Here is a 27,518-nt window from a genome sequence, read left to right as displayed (position 1 = left end):
GACAACCTTACTTTACAGCAAAACAGTGGATAATAGCATGTCAATCAAAAGGCTCCGTTTTTTGTTATGAAATACTGAAAACTAATTAGATGTTTGTTTATTGAAAGAACAGGCCAGGCGCGGTGGCTCACTCCTGTAATCCCAGCACTTTGGGAGGGTGAGGAGGGCGGATCACGAGGTCAGGAGATCGAGACCATCCTGGCTAACGGTGAAACCCCGTGTCTACTAAAAATACAAAAAATTAGCCGGGTATGGTGGCGGGCGCCTGTAGTCCCAGCTATTCGGGAGGCTGAGGCAGGAGAATGGTGTGAACCTAGGAGACGGAGCTGGCAGTGAGCCGAGATCACACCACTGCACTTTAGCCTGGGCGACAGAACAAGACTCCGTCTCAAAAAAAAAAAAAAAAAAAGAACAGCAACACAAACCCAAATAAACCTGTACGAAAACAAAGCTCTGTGGGGAGAAGAATATTTACTCGGACATCCTGGCATTCCTATCTAGGGCACTCCCTCTGTGTGCCAGGCGCCCTTGCACCTGCTTCATGTCATATCTCATCTAATAACATCAATGAAAAATCATCCTTCACATTCTCTGGGTGCAGTGGTTTCTTGATGTGTTTTCTGGTGGCATTTTAACGTTTCAGGCCGACGAAAGGCTCTTAGACACTTGGGACATTTATAGGGTTTCTCTCCGGAGTGGATGAGCTTGTGCTCATTCAAGTTCTTCCTGTAGGTGAAAACTTTCTTGCAGTCGTTACATTTATAGGGCTTCTCCCCCGTGTGGCTCCTCTTGTGACACTTCAAGGAGAACATCCTGTTGAACCGTTTGTTGCAGACGTCGCATGTGTAGGGCTTCTCACCAGTGTGGATTCGCTGGTGAACGCGGAGGTCTGAGAGCTGCATGAAGCACCTCTCACAGAAATTACATTGAAAGGGTCTCTCTCCTGTGTGTGATCTCGTGTGGATGGCTAGCTTGGAATTACACGTAAACCTCTTATTGCACACGCCACATGCAAAGAGCGGCAGTTCCTTGGCTTCTTGGCCAACAGGCTGACTGACTGCGCCCGCAGGCCCTGAGGAATAAACTGAATTTATCTCAGGTTTTCCCGGGGATTCGCTGTTGCCCACAGGTGTGGCTCCTCCTTGAGGCCCTTCTTGGGAAATGGAGGTGGCGTCTGGTTTGCTTCTTTTGGGACATCTCAGATCCAGAGCGTCTCCTCTGTTCCCGCTGTGAGTCAAAGCTTCTCTCTCCACAACGCAGGCAGAAAGTGTGTCAGCATCCACATTTTCCACAGAGCCTCTTCTTTGGGGTTCCTTCCCCTCCTTAGCTCCCACCACACCTGCTGGAAGAAGGGATTCCACGCACAACAGTTAATAAGGCACATTTTCAATACACCAAACTCATTGCAACCAAACGCTGATGTTGGCTGACAACTTCCCCTCAACCTTAAACATAAGACATTGGACTGTAGGTCTCTGGAGAGTAAGGGATGGAGAGGCTTTGGCAGCTGAGTGCCAACTCCCCCAGACATGATAATGCTGGGACCCCAGCCCCGCACCCCAGAAGAGAGGGACTAACCCCTGTGGATCGAAGTCTTCATACTCACTAGGACCGTTTGGAAGCTGAGGCTCTGGGGATGTAAGTCCTGTGTTTTCTTCCCTGTCTATGTTCAGATCCTTCTCCAAGGTTGGCTTGGGTCTCAGAGCCTTTGGGTCACTTTTCATGAAAATAGTCTCTGGCAGCAGGAAGTCCTCTTCCTGACAATGGAAAACCAACAGCAATGACTGCCATGCCTAAACTGGTGGGTCATGGACATCACTGTCCCTTCCTGACTGGATACACCAACTTTTCTAATGATACAGGTTTAGGGATAGGTGCAGACTTCCTATGGGCCTCCCACATCATCCCAAATAAATATCACCACCTCATTTCTGAGTCTGTCCCTAATCTGCACCCTCCATATTCTAAATCAGCTCCTGTGCCTGGTGGTTTTCACTCTTTGGTTCTCTGAGCATATTTCTCCCCACCATGCCAACGTCTCCCTGCCCCTGACGCTGGAAGGAGCATGACTCTAGGTCGAGGCCCCTAACCCCTGGCACCACTGGCATTGGGGCTGCATCACCTTCCTGGAGGGGGTGCTCCTGTGCAGAGCAGAGACCCCGCCTCCACCCTCTAGATGCTATTAACACCCCACCACCCCCTACAATGACACACAAACACATCTCCAGACATGGCCATGTGTCCTGAAAGGCAAAATCACCCCAGTTAAGAAACACTCCTCAAATTAAGAAATTGACAATCTGTAGAAAGTGCGTTCCTTGCTGAATTATTACTTTAAATGTCTTTGAGGAAACTGAATAGGGAAGGGACCTTCAGTTCATTCTTCTGTGCCAACTGCCTCCCTCATTTCACTGAGACCATTTCTTACCCCCCACCCTACATGCTAAAAGCTCTCATGGTGGAGGGAAAAGTAGATGAGGCTTCATTCTCTGTGATGACTCAGGAATGTCTAAGGATGTAACAAATCCATGGGGAATGTCTCTGTTCTTCTCCTGTGCCAAATCTCTCAATCAGTCCAGAAGCACACTCAGTTTTCTCCTGTTCCTTCTCCCACCTCTGCCTAGACACCAGGGCCTCACACACTCACCTGCCTCCTGGACAGTGCAGGGACCTTGGGCAGGGTCTGCAGCTCTTGGCTGGCCTGGCCTTCCCCCGGACGCATCTCATTCACAGAGGAGGCCCGCTTGCTGGACACGCCTCCCGGATCATCTCTGACACTGGCAGGGATTTCAGCCATCTCGACATCTGATTCCTGCATAAGATATTCCTTGCCAAGAAAGTTGACCACAGACTGTAGAGAGAAAAAAGACAATCAGACTCACTATGAGAACCTGAAAGTAGCTCTCATATTCCCTGGGTCCTGCCATAATGCTCACACTTTATCGTAATTAATGTTCAAATCTGCCTTCCCGATGCAGAATCAGCTCTGTGGACACAGCAATCCTGTCTGAATTTTTTTCTTTTCTAGATAAGTACATAAATATGAGTCCTTTAGATGAAAGGGTCTCTCGACCAAAGAGAAGACAAGGAGAAATATTCTGGGTGAATCCAACTCAATTGGCCAATGGCAGCTCACCTGTGTTAGAACTTAGGGGCTCATTTGGGGACCTGGAGGCAGATCCTTGCATCTGATACCAACCACTTTCCCTGCCTCAGGATGGGACTTCTGGGTCCCCCTTCAGTTCACTCTAATGCCTCCTTCCCTACGTTCCATCAGGCGTAATATTTCACCAATGTCTTTCTTTCATGTTGGCCTCACACAGTGTGTGGGTCCCTGTATCCCCTCTGCCTGTCCATCTCCTACACCAGGAACTTGCCATCTCAGCACAGCTGATAATTGAATCTGGATGATTATTTGTCATGGTGGGTTGTCCTGAGCATTGGAGAATGCTTAGCAGCATCTCCTGTCCTCCCCCTCGTGACAACAAAAACTGTCCCCAGACACTGCCATGTGTCCCTGTTGGGCAAACTCTCCTCTACTTGGAAGTCCTGACCTAGAGCAGCCCCTCGGGTCCTCTTGAGTCCAGCTGCACCATGCAGCCCCCATCCCAGCTCCCCTTCCCTGCACCAATCACGAAGGTCCCACTCACCCATTTCTTGGGTCTTCTGTTATTTCGTAGCAGGTCCTCCAGGTCTTTGCAGCTCTGCACACCGTTCACCTTGACTAAGACCTGGAGCTCCTGGGGCATGGAGATCATGAACTGCTCCATCACCAGCATGTCCAGGATCTGCTCTTTGGTGTGGAGGTCGGGCCTCAGCCAAAGATGGCACAGCTCAGTGAGTTTCCTCAGAGCCTGGATGGGGTCCGACTCCTCTGGGCAGCTGAACATCCTGAAGTTCACGTGACAAGTCTCAGGGTCCTGGTGATGATTTCCAGGTTGAGTTTCTGGGGAAGCCACAGACCGTGGCGGCTCTGACTCAGGGCTGTTGCGGGGTCCTCCCTGACCCCATGAGGAGTTGCAATTTGCAGCCATATCTGGTGGAGAATATTTCAGTCAGTCTCTGAGAAAGTTCTTCCAGTAGCTGGTGTCTAATTGAGACCTATCTAGACAGGCCTCCTTTGGTTTTCCTCAATAATAGATTCACTGTTCAGAAGTCTGCAAAAAACAACATGAGCCTGATCAAAGTTTCTAGTCTATCCACCCATCCCTTCCAAAACCCTCATCCAAATCCTGGACGCCACTTCTTCAGCAGCATCGAATTCAGCACAGTGGAAATCAACCCACCCTGTTATTCTTCCGGTGTCTACACCTGACTATATGTTCTGATTTAAAATCTTAATGCTCCCCTGGATTCTGATCTCCAGGAAATCATTGTGCAGAAGTGAAATCAGTTTTTTTTTTTTCAATTGGAACAACATGGTTCCCAACTGTAAATTAAATAGGATACTTATGTGAAGCTCCTAAAATCTGATGCAACAGTAACTTATTTATGTTTTCCTGTCCAGACAAGATCCAAGGTAAAGCCCTTCATCATAATTATGCACAAAGATAGAGAAAAATAGTTACAACCTACAGTTGTCCCCCAACACCTTTTCTTGTTAACCCTAGGACATTTGTTTGCTCCAGGGAAGGGAGAGCATTAAGTAATCATATGAGAATTCAACTCCTACACAGATATTGTTATTTTGGTAAAATGCACATTCATAAATTTCATCATTTTTACCCTCTTCAAGTGCACAATTTCATGGCACTAAGGCATGCACCATGCTGTGCAACCATCACCACTGTCTAGTTCCAGAATTGTCTCATCACCCCAAAAGGAACCCCATCCCCATCAGTGATCACCCCCTGCTCACCCACCCCAGCCCCTGCCAATCCCTAATCTACCTTCTGTCTCTAAGGGTTTCTCTATTCCTAATCTCATCTGAGAAAATGGATTTAAAGTCTAGTGCTCTATGAAATTTTCAGGAAGTGAAATAATACAATAGATTTTTTGAGGCTGGGTGTGGTGGCTCATGCCTGTAGTCCCAGCACTTTGGGAGGCCAAGACGGGAGGATCACTTGAGGTCAGGAGTTCGAGACCAGCCTGACCAACATGGTGAAACTTCGTCTCTACTAAAAATACAAAAAATTAGCTGGGTGTGGTGGCACGTGCCTGTAATCCTAGCTACTTGGGAGTCTGAGGCAGGAGAATCACTTGAATCAGGGAAGTGGAAGTTGTAGTGAGCCAACATCGTGCCATTGCACTCCAGCCTGGGCAACAAGAGCAAGACTCCGTCTCGAAAAAAAGAGAGAAAGAACGATTTTTTGAAATTTGATTCTAAATGTAGTTTCATTAGGCAGGAGACACTGTGTGATACTCTCCAGGCATCAGTTATTATCCAAGTGCAACAGCTATGAGAACGCAGCCCTGCCTTCCTAGCCACAGGTGGGAGAAGCAACCGAAAGGTCTTCAGAAAGAAGAAAGAATTGACAGGAGGGTCTCGGGAAGAGTCACTGGAATCCTGAAGGATGGAAAACCTACGCTTCCTGGAAGGAATCTGAGCAAGTGCAGAACACAGAGACAGCCCACGAAACAATCAGCAGAGAGGGAAGACAACCCAGAGGAGACAATATTTGCAAACCACACATCTCACAAGCAGTTCCTATGCAAAACATAAGCAACTCAAACTACCCCATAGCAAGAAAACACATAACCCACTAGAAGGGGGCAAGGTGCCTGTGTGGACGTCTCAGATGAAGACATGTGAATGGCCAGCAGGTCTAGGAAACCTCTTCATCATTCATCATCAGGGACATGCAAATCCAAACCACAAAGCACCCCTCATGCCTGCTAGAGTGGCTGTTCCCAAAAAGACACATGGAATGAGTGTTGGTGAGGATTCGGGGGAAAGGGATCCTCTGCGCCCTGTGCTGGGATGTAAATTAGAGCAGCCGATATGGGAGACAGTATAGAAGCTCCTCAGAAAATTAAAAGTCCAACAACTGCATGATCTGGCAATCCTGCTCCTGGGCATCTACACAGAGGAAAGGAAATCAGGACGTGGATTCCAAGACAGTGAAACTCTGGAGGGGATAGAGGGAGGGAAGGTGGAAAAACTACCTATCGGGTACTCTTCTCACATCCTGGGTGACATGTTGAGTCATACCCCAAATCTCAGCATCACTCAGTACACTCATGTAACAAATCTGCACAGGTACCCACTGAATCTAAAATACAAGTTAAAATCATTTAAAAAATTAAAAAAGAAGTAGGTGACATGAATAATAATTTTAAAAACCTAGTGGACTCATAGTAGCAGTAAGTAGAATGGTGGTTACCAGGGCTGGGGTGGGGGTTGGGGAGATATAGGTCTAAGGGTACAAATTTCAGTTGGAGAAATGAATTCAAGAGAGCAATTGTCTAACATGGTGACTTCAGTTCATCACAATGTATTGTATATTTGGAAATTGCTAAAAGAGTAGATTTCAATCAAGTATTCTCACAGCCAAAAATGATTAGTACATAAAGTAAGGCATGTGAATAGTAGCTCAATTTAGCCATTTTAGTGTTCGTATCCTACAAAGCACATTATGCTGTACACCACAGTTATATACAATTTTTAGTTTTCAATTTGAAAGCAAATTAATTTTTTTTTAAAAAGCATACAAATATGAGAGAGAAAAGAGAGCCTAAAATTCTGGAATTAAAAGTGGCTTTGCCGCAAGGGCGCCTGCTGCTGCTCAGGCCAACGCAAGAGGATCACTTGAGCCCAGGAGTTTGATAACAGCCTGGGCAACATAGTGAGAGCCTGTCTCTTAAAAAAGTGGTTTCATGTTCCTAGAAATCACCGTGTATTCACTCTCAGTTCTTTTCCCATTAAAGCAAGCAATGGAACATGGGAAAAAATAAAGGCAGGTACGCAGGTTAGTATTCAATTCTGGGAGTATATAGCACACAGGACCCCCATGTAGGGGCACTTAGCTCAGATTCTCATTGGCCTAGTAGGTTGATGCTCATTCATTAATGGCTTGATTTTACCCTGTAGAAAGGGAAAATCCAGTGATGCTTTTCAACAAGTGGTGTGTGGCCAGCAAGGTGGCTCACACCTGAATTCCAACAGTTTGGAAGACCCAGATAGTATGATCGCTTGAGCCTAGGAGTTCAAGACCAGCCTGTGCAACATACCGAGACCCCATCTCTACAAAAAAATAAAATGTAGCCGGGCCTGTTGGCAGGTAGGTGCCTGTCGTCCCAGCTGCTGGCGAAGTGAAGTCTGGCCAATGGCTGGAGACCAAGAATTTAAGCCAGCCTGGGAAATGAGCGAGACTCCCGTCTCTAAAATGTAACCTATCCATGATGAGAAAGTTAATATTATTCCTAATTTACATAAGGGTTTCATAACAAGCCAGAGTTAACCGTGGGGTGCAAAGGAGACCCGCTGCCTTCACAAGGTCTCCAAGAAAATGCATGAGAAAATAAACCCAAATCTTTCTGAAACTAACCCCCCTGCATGCCAGCTCCTAAACCCCACAGACACGGCCTCTGGACACTTACCTCCTTCCCGCCTTCTGCCTCCAACTTTCTCGCATCTGGGATGTGCTCTCCAACTGGCCTGGAGCTGAACTGTGTCTATTTATGGAGAAGTCGAAGGACTCCAGGCCCTGTTTCTAGTTCCTGCGAAGCCCCTGATTGGTATAGGGCCATGTAATCCATTTTAGGTGATCCGTGTTGATTACATTTCCCAATGAAACCCCGCCCACAGGAAATTAAAGTATTAAACATGCCTACTGTGCAAATAACATAGGTTTTCCCACTCTACTGAATTATTTGTCATATTGCTGAAGTATTTGGAGGCCTCAGAAAATATAGATCCACAAGTTTTTTTGTTGTCGTTGTTTGGTTTTGTGGGGTTTTTCTTCTTCTTTTGGTTTTTTTTTGAGACAGAGTCTCACACTGTCCCCCAGGCTAGAGTGCAGTGGTGTGATCTCGGCTCACTGCAACCTCCACCTCCCGGGTTCAAGCGATTCTTCTGCCTCAGCCTCATGAGTAGCTGGGATTACAGGTGCCCACCACCACACCTGGCTAATTTTTGTATTTTTAGTAGAGACGGAGTTTCACCATGTTGGCCAGGCTGGTCTGGAACGCCTGACCTTGTGATCTGCCCACCTCGGCCTCCCAAAGTGCTGAGATTACAGGCGTGAGCCACCACGCCTCGCCCTAGGTCCACAAGTTTTAATCACTTTGGGTCCCCTCGCGCCACACAGACAGTGATATCCTAACAAGTAAAGTAAAGGACATGTTAAGAGTTGTTGGATTAATATCAAACCAGTGATTTAATGCAGTTTAAGCAAAGCCTTTCACATATGAATGTCAATATATTGAAAAATACAGTCATTGCTGATATACAATAAATATTAGTGATAATTCTTTTCTTTTTCAATCTCTTGGAATTCACATGGAAAAGCTTTGCTTGAACTGGTCTAAATCACTGGTTTGATATCAGCCAACCTACCCTTATGTAAAAACAGTGGGAACCAGAGAAAGGCACGTGGTCCCCACTCTGCATTCACTCCAGGACGGTGAGAGGGTGGTTTATAGATACACTGAGGGTCCTACAGGGTTCCCTGGTTCTCAGCCCCCTGACTGAGGCCTCTCAAACATGAAAAGCCTTAATGTTAGGTGTGAATTATACTGCGTGGATCATGGAGTCATTGTGGAATGACAACTGAGTCTCATGATTAGATTACATGATTACATTACAATTTGGGAAGTTCGAAGCATCAGCTGACTCACAAATCCATTCAAATTGTGGCTCATTTATTTTTAATTCAGAGTAAATTTTCTCGTCTAACATTTAATATACATTGGAGGCCTATTAATATTACACTGATTCTGGTTTAAATCCTTGGGAAATCTTAAGCCACTGAATTTTGGGAACTTCAAGCTCCCTGTGAATAGAACCAGGGAATTATTACCTTTCTGGTGTGTTCTTTGGAAGATGAAATAAGATTATGTCAGTAAAGTGCCCAACACAAGGTCATTTTGCCAAAAAGTTCTGAGACTTATTTCCTGATGCATTTTCTCATGCTTTGTGATATTTTTCCTTGTTAATAATTGAGGCGTTGATAGTGAGTCAGTTCAAAATGGAGTTATTAAGTGGAATGAACTAGAATCTGCCTAAAACCACCATCTACCTACCCAATTCCCTCCAATCCTCTCCTCTTGAAACATGTCATGTTCTCATGAGGAATGTCTTTGGCATTTTGGTAGGGATTGAGCTGGATCTGTAGATCTCTATTAATAGTGTGGTCATTTTCACAATGTGAATTCTTCCGATTTATGAACATGGAATGTCTTTCCATTTTTGTGCCCTCTTCATTTCCTCTCATCAGTATTTTATAGTTTTTCTTGTAGAGATCTCCTACCTGTGTGGATAAATTTGTTTATTGATTTATTTATTTTTAGAGCCAAGGTCTCACTGTGTCACCTTGGCTGGGTGCGATGGAAAACTCATGGCTCACTGCAGCCTCAAACCCCTGGGCTCAAGAGAGCCTCCTGCTCCAGCCTCCTGCGTATCTGGAATTACAGGCAAGCACCACCACACTGGGCTAATTTTAAAAGATTTTTTTGTAAAGATGGGGGTATAGCTATGTTGTCCAGGCTGCTCTCCAATTCCTGGGCTCTATCCGTCCTTGGTGACTAAGGTCACCATGCTGGTGTTTACATATCCCTATTCATGGTGTAATTATCACTACAATCAAGCTAATTAATGTATTCGTCAACTCACATAGTGACTATTTTCTTTTCATTATTTATTTATTTGCTTAATTCCTGGCCTCAAGCAATCCTCCTGCCTCAGCCTCCCCAGTAGTGGGGACTAGGAGCATATGCCACGACCCCCGGCTTGCTTTTTGTTTCTTTGACGTGTGTGTGTGTGTGTCTGTGTGTATGTGTGCATATGTGTGTATGTGTGTGTGTGTGTCCGTGTGTATGTCTGTGTGTGGGTGTGTGTCCGTGTGTGTTTCCGTATGTCAGTGTGTGTCTCTGTGTGTGTCCGTGTGTGTGTCCCCATATGTGTGTGTCCATGTGTTCATGCGTGTCTGTGTGTCCGTGTGTGTGTCCACATGTGTGTAGGTGTGTGTTCGTGTGTGTCCATGTGTTCATGTGTTTGTGTTCATGTGTCCGTGTGTGTGTGTCCGTGTGTGTGTCCGTGTGTCTGTGGTGAAACACTTATGATCTATCTTTTTTAAATTTTTTTTATTTTTGAGACAGAACCTCACTCTGTCACCCAGGCTGGAGCACAATGGCACAATCTCAGGTCACTGCAACCTCCGCCTCCCGGGCTCAAATGATCCTACTGCCTCTTCCTCCCAAGCAGCTGGGAATACAGGTGCCACCATGCCCGGCTAATTTTTATATTATTTGTAGAGATGGGGTTTCGCCATGTTGCCCAGGCTGGTCTCAAACTCCTGAGCTCAAGCGATCCGCCCGTCTCAGCTTCCCAAATTAATGGAATTACAGGCATGAGCCACCGCGCCCTGCCCATGATCGATATTCTTAGCAAATTTCAAGTATACGATACAGTATGGATGCTCTTCAACTTACAGCGAAGTCACATCCTGATACATTGAAAATATAGAAGATAAAAAAATGCATTTAATATTATGTCACCTACGAAACATCAGAGTTTAGCCTAGCCTACCCTAAACCTGCCCCGAACACGTACCTTCCCCTACAGTTTGGCAAAATCGTCCAACAGAAAACCTATTTTATAATAAAGTGTTGACTCTCTCCTGTAGTTTGTTGAATACTGAACTGAAAGTGACAATCAGAATGGCGGTGTGGATCCTCCTCAGCAATGTACACAGCTGAAAGCACCACCGTAAAGGAGAAAAATTGTACGTGGAGCTGTTACCGGATGGAGTTGTCGACGTTCTAGGCGTGTTGAACAGAGAATTGAATGAAACGCACAAAGTAACAAAAGAACAAAGCAACGAAAGACAAAAACACAAAAAAACGAAGTAAAGAAAGCACAGGTTTATTGAAGACAATTCACAGACTGGGAGCGGGGCTCCAGCAAGAAGCCCAAGAGCTTCCTCAATTAGAGTTTTTATTAACAAAAGGAACCTGGCAATACCCCTCGGTGCCTTTGAGAGGCCTCCCATTGGCTACACCCCGTGAAGGACTGACTTGCGACCAATCAGAGGCTGACGTGGAGACTTGGCCCACCGTCCATCAGAGGCTGGAGTGGAGGCTTGGCCCACGGTCAGTCAGAGGCTGGAGTGGAAGTTTGGCCCACTGTCCATCAGAGGCTGGAGTGGAAGTTTGGCCCATGGTCAGTCAGAGGCTGGAGCGGAGGCTTCTGTCTCGTTATCACAGGAATGAGGATGTGGCCTGTGTGCTGTCTAATCTTGCCTAGAACTGGCTGCAGCTGCTGTTCTTTTGCTTCTACCTTAACCCCTGGTTACCCTAATTCCCTTGTAGCAGGACAAGCCACAGACAAAACCTCTCAAGACACCGAGTTGTAGAAGGAAGGGCTTTATTCAGCTGGGAGCATCGGCAAGCTACTGCCTTAAAATCCGAAATCCCCGAGTGAGCAATTCCTGTCCCTTTTAAGGGCTCACAACTCTTCAAGGATTTCACATGAAAGGGTCGTGATTGATTTGAGCAAGCAAGGGATACGTGACAGGGGCTGCATGCACCGGTGATCAGAAAGAAACGGAACAGGGCAGGGAGTTTCACAATGTTCTTCTGTACAATGTCTGGAATCTATGAGTAACATCAGTTTTTAAGTTATCAGTTGATTTTTAACTACTGGGTTTAGTCCAGGCAGGCCCAGGCCTGGTTTTGGGCCTGGCGCCGGGCTGCCTGTCTTTGGTTTTATACTTCCTTGTTGTTTTTTTTAGAACAGGTATTGAGTATAAAACAATATAAAACAATATGAGAGGGTCTCTCTCTTCCCTCACCCTATTCTCCTGCCTCAGAGCCATCGGAAGTAGGGGATGGTCTCTAACACTGATTACAGCCCCTAGTCCATATAATATATCTTCAGAGCTTGTTCACCCTGCATGGCTGCAAACTTTTCTCTTTTCTTTTTATGAACCTGAACCTGGAAGCACAGGAATTCTGTACTCTTCAAGAGAACTCTTTCCTCTTCAGTAGTTTCTTCCTTCCCACTTTGTGAACCAGGAAGACCTTGAAAATGGGAACATACTTCTTGTTTTCACTTTCCTTCTTTTTACCAATTTCTCTGCCTCATTCACTGAGGAATTTGCTGCTATCCCACACACCTCCTCTCCTACTGACATTCTGAAATCTTTGTGAGTTCATCATCCGGACACACAATCTCTTATTTGTAGAGTTAGGTCTCACTATGTTGCCCAGGCTGGTCTCAAACTCCTGGTCTCAAGAAATCCTCCTGCCTCAGCCTTCCAGAGTGCTGGGATTACAGGTGTGAGTTACTGTGTGTGTTCACGGTGCCTGGCCCGGGTTCCTTTTCTGCCAGCTTGGAAGGGCAACCCCATGACTGAATGTGATTCTGAGGATGGCTCCGCATTTACATCCTTGTTACAGTGCATCCACCTGAAACACTGCACACCTGAACTGGGACTGTTAACACCCATGCCAATACAATATGGGGTGCCAGGAAGTGTCTGCTGATATTTATGGCAAAAAAAAATCTGTTTTGTTTACTTAGTGTATCAAAAGAAAGTCTGGGGTGAACAGTAGTATTTTTTTTTTAAGCAGCTGTGAAAAAAAGTTGCAGATCTGCAAAAAAACAACAACAACAACAACAAAAAATAGGAGGGTGATTTCTTAAAAAAGTGAGGGATCTGGTGTGGGTGAGGTTGCTTCAAGCTGGTTTGGCACAAGAGCTTTCTAGCCATTCCTTATCTGTTTAGAAGTGACTGATCCACCCACCGCCAGGGCGGCTCATCAAACAATGGAACCATTTGCCCTTATGGCGCACAGCTGTAAAAGCCAATCATCTCCAGGTGCCAAGCATGTCCTCTCATTTCACTCCCAACACAATAACGAGCGGAGGGCGGGGACCATTTCAAAGACAAAACGTCGACACTGTTTTTACAGACGGTGATGTTTGGACTAAATGAATGCCATGACCTGACTTTCTCAACAGTCTGAAGATAAATAGAAACAAGCAGAAATCTCATCTCAAGCCTGCCACGCCCCATGCTGTAGGCACATGTGAAATGTGAAAACTTGACCCATTGTACTAGTAGGTGGAGCTGCCACTATTTCAGTCATTGAATAGTGTTGAGATAGAATTGGGTTGACACTGCCAACTCCTAAAATTAGAATCTAGACATTGCAGGTACATCACTCAGAGCTCCAACGAATGCCTCTGCCTTCATAGAGTAGCTTTCTGACTTCTGTTTAACATTTTTTTTGGAATAAAGTCTTGGAAATAAGCCCATATAGTCAGACATGATGGCTGATGCCTGTAATCCTAGCACTTTAAGAAGCTGAGGCAGGTAGATTGCTTGGGTCCAGGAGTTAAAGACCAGCCTGGGCAACATGGTGAAACTCAGTGTTTACAAAAACATACAAAACAATTAGCCAGGCCTGGTGGTGCACACCTGTGGTCGCAGCTACTGGGGAAGCTGAGGTGGGAGGATTGCTTGAGCCTGAGAGGTTGAGGCTGCAGTGAGCTATGATTGTGCAACTGTACTTCAGCCTGGGCAATAGAGTAAGACCCTGTCTGAAAAAAAAAAAAAAGAAAAAGAAAAAAAAATTAGCCCATATAGGGGAAGGGGAAGAAAAAAGAGCTCAGTGAGGATCACAGAAGCGTCATCCACGTTGATGGCTGTGGCTTGCCCATGAGTACTGGTAGTTGAGATGAGGAGAGCTGGTCAGATTCTGAACTTGTTTTCAAGTTTTAAGAGAATCCTCTTTTTTTTTTTTCTCATAGTCTTATTGAGGTATAGTTGATATAAAATAAATAACTCATATCCAAAGGGCCCAATTTAATAAAGTTTGGAATACTACTCAGCAGTAAAAAGAAATCATTGATAATACCCAAGAACATGGATGAATCTCAGAATAGTTACGAAAGTGAAAGGGGACAGCCAGAAAAAAAGTGCATCTGGTGTGATTCTATCGATATAAAATTCTAGAAAATTCTATTACTAGGCTGGGCACAGTGGCTGACACATGTAATCTCAGCACTTTGGGAGGCAAAAGCAGGTGGATTGCTTGAGCCCAGGAGTTCAAGATCAGCCTAGGCAATATAGTGAGACCCATCTCTACAAAAAGTAGAAAAAATTAGCCGGACATAGTGGTCCCAGCTACCTGGGGGGCTGAGGTAGGAGGTTCACTTAAGGCTGAGAAGTTGAGGCTACAGTGAGCCATTATCATACCACTGCATTGCAGCCTGGGCAACAGAGCAAGATACTGTCTCAAAAAAAAAAAAAAAGAAAAAAAGAAAGAAAAAGAAAATTCTGTCCGTGATCTGTAATGACACAGAGAACACCAGTGGTTGTCCAGGGATGCAGTTGTGGGAGGGACAGATGATGAAGAGCCTGGGGAAGCGTTGGAGGATGGTGGGAATGTTCAGCTTCTTGATGACGGCAATGACTTCATGAGTATGTACAAATGTCAGAACTTGGACTCTGGACATGCAGGCACAGGAACCAGCTAAAGGAGCTGCTGCACAGCAGTGTAAATGCACCAAATGCCACTAAACTGTACTGATAAAACAGTTAATTTTATGTCGCGTGAAATTCATGTCAATAAACACATTAATTAAGGTATAGGATTTGTTGAGAGACTGAGTGTGTCATGTGAGGGAAATGCAGGAATCAAGGATAACCCCACAAATCTTGTGGATTGCACATCAAGGGAACTGGAGCCACCTTTACATAAGGTGGGGAAAGATGTGGTCAGTCTGGGATATGTGGTGATTGACAGGTCTGTTAGGCATCCAAGATGAGGGAAACTCCACATCCCCATGAGGGAAGGATGGTGGTTGGTCACACATTCTTAGAGAAACTTTATTTTCTTTTAGATATTATTATTAACTTTATAAATTTACAAATAAAAATGATACATACACATTTTTGGTGTACAACATAATGTTTTGATACATATATACAACGTGCAATGCTAAATCAAATAATTTGACATATGAGTGACTTACATACTTATCTTTTTTGTATGAGGGGAATATTTATGTATTCATTTATTTTTTGAGAAAGGGTCTGGCTCTGTTGCCCTGGCTGGAGTGCAGTGGCGTGATCACAGCTCACTGCAACCTTGACCTCCCAGGCTCAAGCAATTCTTCTGCCTCAGACTCCCAGGTAGCTGGGACTACGGGCTTGCACCATAATGCCCAGTGAACTTTTGTGTTTTTTGTAGAGACCGGGTTTTGCCATGTTGTCAGTCTGATCTCAAAGTTCTGCTTTCAGCTGTGTACGTTACTGAGGAGTATTCACACACCATTCTGATTGTCACTTTCAGTACAATGTTCAATAAATGACATGAGATATTCAGTGCTCTATTACAAAATAGGTTTCCTGTGGATGATTTTGCCTGACAGCAGGGGAATGTAAATGTTCTGAGCAGGTTGAAGGTAGGCTAGGCTAAGTGCTGATGTTCAGTAAGTGACCTAATAGTAAATGCATTTTTATTTTCTATATTTTACATTCACAATAGGGTTTATCAGGATGTAACTTCATTGTAAGTCGAGGAGCATCTGTACTGTATACTTGAAATTTGCTCAGAGGGTGTATCTTAAATGTTTCCACCACACACACACACACACACACACACACACACACACCAAGAAATAAAAAGAAAGCCAGATGTGGCTCGTGCTTGTAACCCCAGCTGCTAGGGAGGCTGAAGCAGGATTGCTTGAGCCCAAGAGTTTAAGAAATAAATAATAAGGAAAGAACATGGTATCTATGTGAGGTGATGGAGATGTTAACTAGCTTGGTTCTGACGATTGCATCACAATGTATACCTGTTTCCAAACTTGACCCTGGTGACCTTCGTTAATAATAATATGTTGGGGCCGGGTGTGGTGGCTCATGCCTGTAATCCCAGCACTTTGGGAGGCCGAGGCGGGTGGATCACAAGGTCAGGAGTTCAAGACCAGCCTGGCCAAGATGGTGAAACCCCATCTCTATTAAGTATAGAAAAATTCACAGGCATGGTGGCGGGTGCCTGAAATCCCAGCTACTTGGGAGGCTGAGGCAAATAATTGCTTGAACCCAGGAGGCAGAGGTTGCAGTGAGCCTGGGTGACACAGCAACACTTTGTCTCAAAATAATAATAATAATAATAATGTGTTGGGAAAGTCTTAGCCAGAGCAAGGAATAAAGGGCATCCAAATTCGGAAGGAGGAAGTCGAATTGTCTCTCTTTGCAAACAACATGTTATCATCTATAAAAACTCCTGAAACCTCCACCAGTAAAACTGAGAACTGATAAAGGAATTCAGTAAAGCTGCAGGATACAAAGTCAACATGCAAAAGTCAGTAGTGTTTTTATACACCAACAACAAACTAATGGAACAAAAACCGAGAAAGCAATCCCATTTACAACAGCAAAAGAACCCCTAAAAACCTGGTAATAAATTTAACCAGGGAGGTGAAAGATTTCCACAAGAAAAACTATTAAGCGCTAATGAAAAAAACTGAAAAAGACCACCAAAAATGGAAAGACATGTTCATAGAATGTGAAAAAGACCATACTATTAATAGACATTAGCAGATTCGATGTGGTCTCTTCCAAAATACTAACAGCAGCTTCACAGAAATAAGACTGTGAGTTTCCAGAGGGGAGGATTTAGGGGAATTGGGAATTGGGTAGCCAGAGAGTGGTTTAGGCACCTCCCAGTTAATTCCAGTGAATAATTCCGTTCTTAACTCTAACTCATTGGTTAGAGTTAAGTTAGAGTCAACACCTCAGTGGCAAACAAGAAAAAATATAACAAAGTATGAGAACATGCATCAGAAAATAATTGTTACAACTTCTTGGCAAAATGAACCTTGTATCAAGCACTTTACTGACATAGTCTTACTTCATCTTCAAAACAACACATCAGGAAAGTTCTACTCCCAAGAAGTTAGAAGTTCCCAGAGTTAAGCGGCTTAAGATTTTCCAAGGATTTAAACCAGAATCAGTGTAAAATTAACAGCCCTCCAATTTGTCCTAAAGGTTAGATGAGAAGATTTCCTCTGAAATTAAAATGAATGAATCACTGCTTGAATGGATTAGTGTCATCCAACTGATGGTGTGAACTTCCCAAATTGTAATCTAATCCTGCCTAGCACTTAATTATCATTCCACATTAACTCCATGATCCACACAGTAAAATTCACACCCACCGTTAAGGCTTTTTGTGCTTGACAGCCCTAACTGAGGGGGACTGAGAACTAGGGAACCCGGTAGGACCCTCAGTGTATCTATAAACCACCCTCTCACCGTCGTGCAATGAATGCAGAGAGGGGACCATGTGCCTTTCTCTGGTTCCCACTGTTTTTATATAAGGGTAGGTTGGCTGATATCAAACCACTGATTTAGTCTAGTTCAAACAAAGCTTTCCCATGTCAACTCCAATATTCTTTTTAAAAAATAAAACTATCACCAATATTCATTATGTATCAACAGACTGTCTCTTTTTTTCAGTAAAAAATTATCACCAATATTCATTATGTATCAACAAAGACTGTCTCTTTTTACCAGTAAAAAATTATCACCAATATTCATTATGTATCAACAAAGACTGTCTCTTTTTTTCAGTATCTTGACATTCACATGTGAGAGCTTTGCTCAAACTAGATCAAATCACTGGTTTGATATTAATCCACCAGCTCTGAACATGTTCTTTACTTGTTAGGATATTACTGTCTGTGGCATGAGGGGACCCAAAATGGTTAAAACTCGCAGATCTATATTTTCTGAGGCCTCCAAATACTTCAGCAATATGACAACTCAGTAGAGCGGGAAAACCTATATTATTTGCACAGTAGGCATGTTTAATACATTAATTTCCTGTGGGTGGGGTTTCAGTGGGAAATGTAATCAACGCCGATTACGTAAAATGGACTCTATGGCCCTAAACCAATCACGGGGCGGCGCAGGGAACCGGAAACGGGGCCTGGAGTCCCGCTTCTCCATAAATATACGCAGTTCAGCTCCAGGCCAGTTGGAGAGCGCATCCCAGACCGAGGAGTGGGAGGCGGAAGCCGGGAAGGAGGTAAGTGCCCAGCGGGGATGTCTGTGGGGTTTAGGAGCTGGCCTGTCGGGGGTTGGTTTCAGAAAGTTTGGGTTTATTTTCTCATGCATTTGCTCGGAGACTTTGTGAAGGCAGCGGGTCTCCTTTGCACCCCATGATTAACTCTGACTCGTTATGTAACGCTTCTGTAAACTAGGAATAATACTAACTTTCTCATCAAGCTTAGGTTATATTTTATTTTATTTTAGAGACAGGTTCTCGCTAGAATTCCAGACTAGCCTGGAATTCCTGGGCTCAAGCGATCCGCCCGCCTCCGCCTCCCGAGTAGCTGGGACTACAGGCATATGCCACAACAACTGGATAAATTTTTAATTTTTTTTGCAGAGATGGGGTCTCGGTATATTGCCCAGGCTGGTCCTGAACTCCTGGGCTCTAGCATGCTCCCATCTCGGTCTTCCAAACTGTTAGAATTACAGGCCTGAACCACTTTGCCTGCCACACACCCTTTTTAAAAAGCATTGCTGGATTTTCCCTTTGCACAGGGTGAAATCAAGCCATTGATGAATGAGCATCAACTTACTAGGCCAATGAGAATCTGAGCTAAGTGTGCCTACCCGGGTGACCCGTGTGGTATATACTCCCAGAATTGAATACTAACTCCTGTACCTGCCTTTATTTTTTCCTGTGTCTTGTTTCTTACTTTAACAGGGAATGAACTGAGATCAAAGACAAAGTGATTTCTAGGAACATGAAACCACTTTCTTTTTAGAGACAGGATCTCACTATGTTGCCCAGGCTGTTATCAAACACTTGGGCTCAAGTGATCCTCCCGCCTCCGCCTCTGCCTCCTGAGCAGCAGCAGGCGCCCTGTGGCAAAACCACTTTTAATTCCAGAATTTCAGGCTCCCTTTTCTCTATCATATCTGTATGCTTTTTCATTAAAAATTAATTTGCTTCTAATTGAAAACTAAAAATTGTATATATTTATGGCATATAGCATTATATGCTTTGTAGTATTACAAACATTGTAAAATGGCTAAATTGAGCTAATATTCATATGCCCTACCTCATGTACTAACCATTTTTGGTTTTGAGAATACTTGAAATCTACTTTTTTTTTAAGCAATTTCCAAGTATACAATACATTGTTATGAACTGGAGTCACCATGTTGGACAATTGCTCTCTTGAATTGATTTCTTCAACTGAAATTTGTACTCTTTGACCTATATCTCCCCAACCCCCACCCCAGCCCTGGTAACTATTCTACTCACTGCTACTATGAGTTCCACTGGGTTTTTAATTATTATTTATATTATTTACTTCCTTTAAATTTTTTTTTTTTTATAATTTGAACTTGTATTTTAGATTCGGTGGGTACCTGTTCAGATTTGTTACATGAGTATATTGAGTGATGCTGAGGTTTGAGGTATGACTCTACCCATCACCCAGGATGTGAGGATAGCAACCAACAGATAGTTTTTCAACCTTCCCTCCCTCTATCCCTCCAGAGTTTCACTGTTTTAGAGTCCACGTCCTGATTTCCTTTCCTCTGTGTACATGCCCCGGAGTGGGATTGCCGGATCATGCAGTTGTTGGACTTTTAATTTTCTGAGGCGCTTCTATACTGTCTCCCATATCGGCTGCCCTAATTTACACCCCAGCACAGGGTGCAGAGGATCCCTTTCCCCCGAATCCTCACCAACACTCATTCCATGTGTCTTTTTGGGAACAGCCACTCTGGCAGGCATGAGGGGTGTCTTGTGGTTTGGATTTGCATGTCCCTGATGATGAGTGATAATGAGCACCTTTTCCTAGACCTGCTGGCCATTCACATGTCTTCATCTGAGATGTCCACACAGGCGCCTTTCCCCCTTCTAGTGGGTTATGTGTTTTCTCGCTCTGGAGTAGTTTGAGTTGCTTATGTTTTGCACAGGAGCCCCGTGAGATGTGTGGTGTGTAAATATTGTCTCTTCCTCTGGGTTGTCTCCCCGCTCTGCCGATTGTCTCCCTGGCTGTCTCTCTGTTCTGCACTTGCTCAGATTCCTTCCAGGAAGTGTGGGGTACTCATCCTCCAGGCTACCAGTGACCTTTCCCAAGACCCTCCTGCCAGTTTTTTCTCCTCTCTGCAGACCTTCATGTTGGTTCCCCCATCTGTGGCTAGGAAAGCAGGGCTGTGTTCTCATAGCTGTTGAACTTGGATGATAATTGATGCCTGGAGAGTATCACTCAGTGGCTCCTGCCTAATGAAGCTAGGTTTAGGAATTAATTTTTAACAATCTTATTATTGTATGAACCCACTTCTTTAAAATATCAAAGAGCACTAGACTTTAAATCCATTTTCTGAGATGAGATTAGGAATAGAGAAGCCCTTAGAGACAGAAGGTAGATTAGTGATTGCCAGGGGCTGGGGTGGGTGGGTAGGGGGTGATCACTGAGGGGGATGGGGTTCCTTTTGGGTTGATGAGACAATTCTGGAACTAGACAGTGGTGATGGTTGTACAACATGGTGCATGTCTTAGTCCCATAAAATCGTGAACTTGAAGAGAGTAAAAATGATGAAATTTATGAATGTATATTTTACCAAAATAACAAAATATCTGTGTGGGTGCTTAATCCTCATAGGATTCTTTAATGCTGTCCCTTCCCTGGAGCAAGTAAATGTTCTGGAGTTAACAAGAATATGTGTTGGGGGAAAATATTACATTCTAACTCTTTTTCTCTATCTTTTTGCATAATTATGACTAAGGGCTTTGCTTTGGATCTTGTCCTGATGGGAAAACATAAAGGGCTTACTTTATTTTTGCGTCAGATTTTAGGAGCTTCACCTAACTATCTTGTTTAATTTATAGTCAGGAAAAATGTTGTTCCAATTGACAGGAAAACTGATTCAGCCTCTGCACAGTGATTTCCTAGAGATCAGAATCCAGGGGGCATTAAGATTTTAAACCAGAGTATGTAGTCAGGTATAGACACTGGAGGATTTCCACTGTGCTGAATTCGATGCTGCTGAAGAAGTGGCATCCAGGATGAGGGATTTTGAAGGGAGGGGCGGATGGAGTAGTAACTTAAACTAATGAGGCTCATACTTTTTCCCCCCTAGACTTCTGAACGAACAGTGAATCTATTACTGAGGAAAACCAGAGGAAGCCTGTGTAGATAGGTATCAATTAGATACCAACTACTGGAAGAGCTTTCTCAGAGACTGATTAAAAAATTCTCCACTAGATATGGCTGCAAATTGCACATCCTCATGGCGTCTAGGAGAATCCTGCAACAGACCTGGGTTGGAGCTGCCACGGTCTATGGCATCCTCAGAAACTCAACTTGGAAATCACGACGTGGACCCTGAGATTTCTCACGTGAACTTCAGGATGTTCAGCTGCCCGAAGGAGTCGGACCCCATCCAGGCTCTGAGGAAACTCACTGAGCTGTGCCATCTGTGGCTGAGGCCCGACCTCCACACCAAAGAGCAGATCCTGGACATGCTGGTGATGGAGCAGTTCATGATCTCCATGCCCCAGGAGCTCCAGGTCTTAGTCATGATGAACGGTGTGCAGAGCTGCAAAGACCTGGAGGACCTGCTACGAAATAACAGAAGACCCAAGAAATGGGTGAGTGGGACCCTCGTGATAGGTGCAGGGAAGGGGAGCTGGGATGGGGGCTGCACGGTGCAGCTGGACTCAAGAGGACCCGAGGGGCTGCTCTAGGTCAGGACTTCCAAGTAGAGGAGAGTTTGCCCATCAGGGACACATGGCAGTGTCTGGGGACAGTTTTTGGTTGTCATAAGGGGGGAGCACAGGAGATGCTGCTAAGCATTCTCCAATGCTCAGGACAACCCACCGTGACAAATAATCATCCAGATTCAATTATCTGGATGACGGCAAGTTCCTGGTGTAGGAGATGGACAGGCAGAGGGGCTACAGGGACCCATACACTGTGTGAGGCCAACATGAAAGAAAGACATTGGTGAAATATTACGCCTGATGGAACATAGAGAAGGAGGCATTAGAGTGAACTGAAGGGGTCCCAGAAATACCATCCTGAGGCAGGGAAAGTGGTTGGTATCAGAGATGCAGGGATCTGCCTCCAGGTCCCCAAATAAGCCCCTAAGTTCTAACACAAGGTGAGCTGCCATCAGCCAATTGAGTTGGATTCACCCAGAATATTTCTCCTTGTCTTCCCTTTGATCGAGAGACCCTTTCCTCTAAAGGGCCCATATTTATGTACTTAACTAGAATATTCCAGGCGCAGGCAGGTGCTGGAGTCTAGAGGGGAAAAAATTCAGACAGGATTGCTGTGTCCACAGACCTGACTCTGTATTGGGAAGACAGATTTGAACATTAATTACAGTAAAGTGTGAGCATTATGGCAGGACCTAGGGAATATGAGAGCCACTTTCAGGTCCTCATAGTGAGTCTGATTGTCTTTTTTCTCTCTGCAGTCTGTGGTCACCTTCCACGGAAAGGAATATATTGTGCAGGAATCAGATGTCGAGATGGCTGAAGCCCCCGCTAGTGTCAGAGATGATCCGAGAGACATGTCCAGCCAGCAGGCCTCCTCTGTGAACCAGATGTGTCCGGGGGAAGGCCAGGCCAGCCGAGAGCTGCAGACCCTGCCCAGGGTCCCTGCACTGTCCAGGAGGCAGGTGAGTGTGTGAGGCCTTGGTGTCTGGGCAGAGGTGGGAGAAGGAACGGGAGGAAATTGTGTGGCCGCTGGACTGATTGAGAGATTTGGCACAGGACAAGATTAGAGCCATTCCCCATGGACATGGTACATCCCCAAACATTCATTCCTCAGCCGTCACAGAGAGGGAAGCCTCATCTACTTTTCCCTCCACGTGAGAGCTTTTAGCATTTAGGGTGAGGGGTAAGAAATGGTCTCAGTGAAATGAGGGAGGCAGTTGGCACAGATGAATGAAATGAAGATTCCTTCCCTGTAGCCAGTTACCTCAAAGACATTTAATGTAATAATTCAGCAAGGAAACCATTTTCTACAGATTGTCAATTTCTTAATTTGAAGAGTGTTTCTCAACTGGGGTAATTCTGCCTTTCCAGACACATGGCCATGTCTAGAGATGTTTGTGTGTGTCATTGTAGGGGGTGGTGGGGTGTTAATAGCATCTAGAAGATGGAGGCGAGGTCTCTGCTCTGCACAGAAGCACCCCCTCCAGGAGGGTGATGCAGCCCCAGTGCCAATGGTGCCACAGCTGAGGGGCCTCAACCTAGAGTCATGCTCCTTCCAGCATCAGGGGCAGGGAGACGTTGGCACGGCAGGGAGAAATATGCTCAGAGAACCAAACAGTGAAAACCACCAGGCACAAGAGCTGATTTAGAATAAGGAGCGTGCAGATTAGGGACAGACTCAGAAATGAGGTGGTGATGTTTACTTGGGGTGATGGGGTGGTCCATGGGAAGTCTGGTGTGTCCAGTCAGGAGGGGACAGACATGTCCGTGCTTCCACCAGTTTAGACACGGCAGTCATTGCTCTTGGTTTTTCCTCTTCAGGGAGAGGACTTTCTGCTACACAGGAGTATTGACGTAAAAGGTGACCCAAAGTCTCCGGGACCCAAGCAGACCTTGGAGAAGGATCTGAAGGAAAACAGGGAAGAGAACCCAGGACTGATATCCCCAGAGCCTCAGCTTCCAAAGAGTCCCAGTGAGTATGAAGACTTGGATCCATAGGGGTTAGTCCCTGTCTTCTGGGGTGCGGGGCTGGGGTCCCAACATTATCATCCCCTGGAGGAGTTGGCACTCAGCTGCCAAAGCCTCCCCATCCTCCACTTTCCAGAGACCTACAGTCCAATGTCTTAGGCTTGAGGTTCAGGGGAAGTTGTCAGCCAACATCAGTGTTTGGTTGCAATGAGTTTGGTGTATTGAAAATGCGCTTTATTAACTGTGTGTGTGGAATGCCTTCTTCCAGCAGATCTGGTGAGAACAAAGGAGGGGAAGGAACCCCCAAAAATAGCCTCTGTGGAAAATGCGGATGCTGACACACCTTCTGCTTGCGTTGTGGAGAGAGAAGCTTCGACTCACAGCGGGAACAGAGGAGACGCTCTGAATCTGAGAGGTCTCAAAAGAAGCAAACCAGATGCCACCTCCATTTCCCAAGAAGAGCCTGAAGGAGAAGCCACACCTGTGGGCAACAGAGAATCCCCGGGACAAGCTGGGATGAATTCAATTCATTCCCCACGCCCTGCGAGCCCAGTCAGTCACCCAGATGGCCAAGAAGCCAAGGCACCGCCGCCCTTTGCATGTGACGTGTGTGAGAAGAGGTTTACGTGTAATTCCAAGCTAGTCATCCACAAGAGATCACACACAGGCGAGAGACTCTTTCAATGTAATCTCTGTGGGAAGCGCTTCATGCAGCTTATTAGCCTCCAGTTTCACCAGCGAACCCACACAGGCGAGAGGCCCTACACATGTGACGTCTGCCAGAAGCAGTTCACCCAGAAGTCCTACTTGAAGTGTCACAAGAGAAGCCACACAGGGGAGAAGCCCTTCGAATGTAAAGACTGCAAGAAAGTTTTCACCTACAGGGGGAGCCTGAAGGAGCACCAGCGCATCCACTCCGGAGAGAAACCCTACAAATGTTCCAAGTGTCCAAGAGCCTTCAGTCGTCTGAAATTGTTAAGACGCCACCAGAAAACACATCCAGAAGCTACTTCTCAGTGATTGCATAATCCGATCTATGCCTTCTGCACCAAGAAGAAATGAATGATATTTTTCATCAATGTTATCAGATAACATGTGACACATGCAAGAACGCCTGGCACACAGAGAGAGTGCCCTAGATATGAATTGCCAGGATGTTTGAGTAAATATGTATCCTCCCCACTGAGCTTTGTTTTCTGTTTCATTATGTCCATTGTTTTCTTATAGGTTTATTTTGGTTTGTGTTGCTGTTCTTCCAGTAAACGATCATCTTATTAGTTTTCAATATTGTATAATGAAAAACTGAGTTTCCTGATTAACGTGGGGTTACCCACTGTTTTGCTGTAAAGTAAAATTGTCCACGGAGGGTGGCCATATAAAATACATAATGCCTGGTGAAATTTGAGTTTCAGATAAACAATTTTCTTTAGTATCAGTATGTTCTAAATTATTCATTATTTATCTGAAACTCAGCTTTTATTGGGTATCCTGTAGAGCTTTCGTTTTCTTTTTTCTTTCTTTTTTCTTTTTTTTTTTTGTTTTTTTTTGTTTTTTTGAGATCGTGTCTCCCTCTGTCACGCAGGCTGAGGTTCAGTGGCATAATCACCGCTCACTGCAGCCACGACCTTCCAGGCTCAAGCAATCCTCCCATCTAAGCCTCCCAAGCAGCTGAGACTACAGGAGCACGCCACCAACTTGGCTAATTTTTGTGTTTTTTGTAGAGATGGAGTTTTGACATGTTGCCCAGGCTGGTCTTGAACTCCTAAGTACAAGTGATCTACCTGCTTTGGCTTCTTTAAGTGCTGGCATTACAGGCATGAGCCACTGTACCCTGTATCATTTTTATTAGACTTTAATATAATTATTATATTCAAATTTTTTGAAATAATTTTTTGTAGTGATGGGATTTCTTGTTGCCCAGGCTGGTGTTGTGTGAGCCACCACGCCTGGCTCTAGACTTTCTTTTTCAGAGCTGTTTAGGTTCACAGGGAAATTCAGTGGACAGCACAGAGTTCCCCTAGACTCCCTCCCCACACAGCACAGCCTCTCCCCACCCAGCATCCCCAGCAGAGTGGTGCACCTGTTCCATCAGTGAGCCTGCCTGGACACATCACCAGCATCCAGAGTCCATGGCATCCATTAGGGCTCGCCCTGGGTGTTGTACATCCTGTGAGTTTGGACAAAGGTCTCATGAGTATCCACCACTGGAGTATTGTGGGGGGTATTTTCACTGCCCCCCGAATCCTCTCTGCTCTGCCTATTTATCTCCCTGCCCTAGATGGTGTATTTTGTGGCCTAAATTTGGCAACCTCTAAATTCCCGATTTGACTCTTGAACTACAGAGGCATTCAGAGTCTCTGGTGACTAGTTGGGCTTAGTGATACTACCATCCCCTGAAGGCGTGGTTAATCCTCAGGTGGGTGGGCCCCAGACTCAGCTTCTGATTGAGCAGACTGGGCATGGGGCCTGAGAGTGTGCATTAAAACATATAATTCATTTTAGAATAGCTTTCTAAAGTCCATAGAGCTCCCTAATGCCCCACACAGCTTCCCCCACTGCCAACATGGTCCATTAGTATGGCACCTTTGAACTGACTGGAGCAATGAACTGACTGGATATAGTGCCGTGATCTAAGGCCCATACCTTATTGAGGCCTCCTTAGTCTTTACACAATGACCTCCTCTTCCTTCCTCCCCATCCAGGACACCACATTGCCTTGAGTTGTCACGTCTCCCTAGGATCCTCTTGGTGACAATTTCTCAGATTTTACTTGTTTGGGATCACCTGAGAATGTGCATTTTAGGTGGTGCTGATGCTGCTGGTCTTGGGAGGACATTTTATGGATGGCTGATTGAGCTGACAGGCAAAGTCCTGCAATTTGCAGAGGTCTGGAAAGGTCCCTTCCCAAATAGGCTGGATTCATTTATTAAAGACCACTTTTGTAAGACTTTGGTTCTTGTCATCTTAATTTAAAGGAGTTTAATCAAGAGACACACAGCAAAGAGATGCATCATAGAATAATTGATTACAAAGGAAATACAATATCTTGAAAGTTAAGTGCAGAATAGACAGGACATCCTGGGAGCAAGGATTCAGGGCCTGCTGCTCCTAAGGATGAGACAGCAAAGACCCGCTTGAGGAAGACTCCCTTTATGGGAGTCTCGGATGATTACACCTTGTGGGGGTGGGAAGAGGTGTTACTAGTAAGCATGTTCTGGGTGGTCCTCTGGGCACACAAGTGCAGTAGCTGTGCACACATCTCATTAGCATCTTAAGCGTCTTAAGTCCCCACCCAGGGGTGTGTTTTTTACTATCATAACAAGCAAAGTGTCGGTTTGTGGATGGGTAAGATCAACGTGTGCATTCTCTCTACAGTGGAAATTCCCTACAGGAGATGGCCTTGCTTGAATGAACTCAATTCCAACATGAACGCTGAGGCTTATTGTGTTGACTGTACGGTCACCACGTGTGCAGCATCCTGAGGACGGGGTCCTTTCCTTGACTGCCTATCCTGCCTCACGCAGGTCCCTTTCGGAGTAGCATTCTTTAAGGCAGGGACCTGGAATCCACCATAAAATGTACATAGACTCCCCTTTCATTCAAGAAGTGGAGGTAGGGGTGGGTGGTGGTTCTCCCTTTTGGTGATTGGGTCCAACCTTCTTCACCAGACATAGAAAGTG

The 27,518-nt window shown here is 45.1% G+C and overlaps 2 protein-coding genes across 14 annotated transcripts in view; one reads left to right on the top strand and one right to left on the bottom strand.

Moving 5' to 3' along the window:
- The window catches only part of LOC100438104 (zinc finger and SCAN domain-containing protein 5A), a 90,851-nt gene extending 65,827 nt beyond the window's left edge, over positions 1–25,024 (top strand). For 4 of the 13 annotated variants that reach the window (XM_054539134.2, XM_063719752.1, XM_054539133.2 and 1 more), the window contains exons 3-6: positions 21,288–21,798; positions 22,629–22,832; positions 23,692–23,842; positions 24,107–25,024. In XM_054539134.2, the coding sequence (XP_054395109.2) occupies positions 21,415–21,798; positions 22,629–22,832; positions 23,692–23,842; positions 24,107–24,858 (1,491 nt within the window). In that variant the 5' untranslated portion in view covers positions 21,288–21,414 and the 3' untranslated portion in view covers positions 24,859–25,024. The remainder of the gene's footprint in view (positions 1–21,287; positions 21,799–22,628; positions 22,833–23,691; positions 23,843–24,106) is intronic. The other 9 variants (XM_054539142.2, XM_054539141.2, XM_054539143.2 and 6 more) reach the window with 3 other exon arrangements.
- Positions 576–14,623, bottom strand: LOC100443720 (putative zinc finger and SCAN domain-containing protein 5D). The gene is given in 6 exon segments (XM_054539269.2): positions 576–1,339; positions 1,607–1,757; positions 2,648–2,851; positions 3,651–3,891; positions 7,540–7,670; positions 14,477–14,623. Coding segments are annotated over 6 exon segments (1,638 nt in total).
- Positions 25,025–27,518: the final 2,494 nt, after the last annotated feature.

Source organism: Pongo abelii, chromosome 20 (genome assembly GCF_028885655.2).
Source record: "Pongo abelii isolate AG06213 chromosome 20, NHGRI_mPonAbe1-v2.0_pri, whole genome shotgun sequence".
Taxonomy (NCBI): Eukaryota; Metazoa; Chordata; class Mammalia; order Primates; family Hominidae; genus Pongo; species Pongo abelii.
The sequence above is the reverse complement of the archived record's forward strand: the minus strand, read 5'-3'. Positions and strand labels throughout refer to the sequence as shown.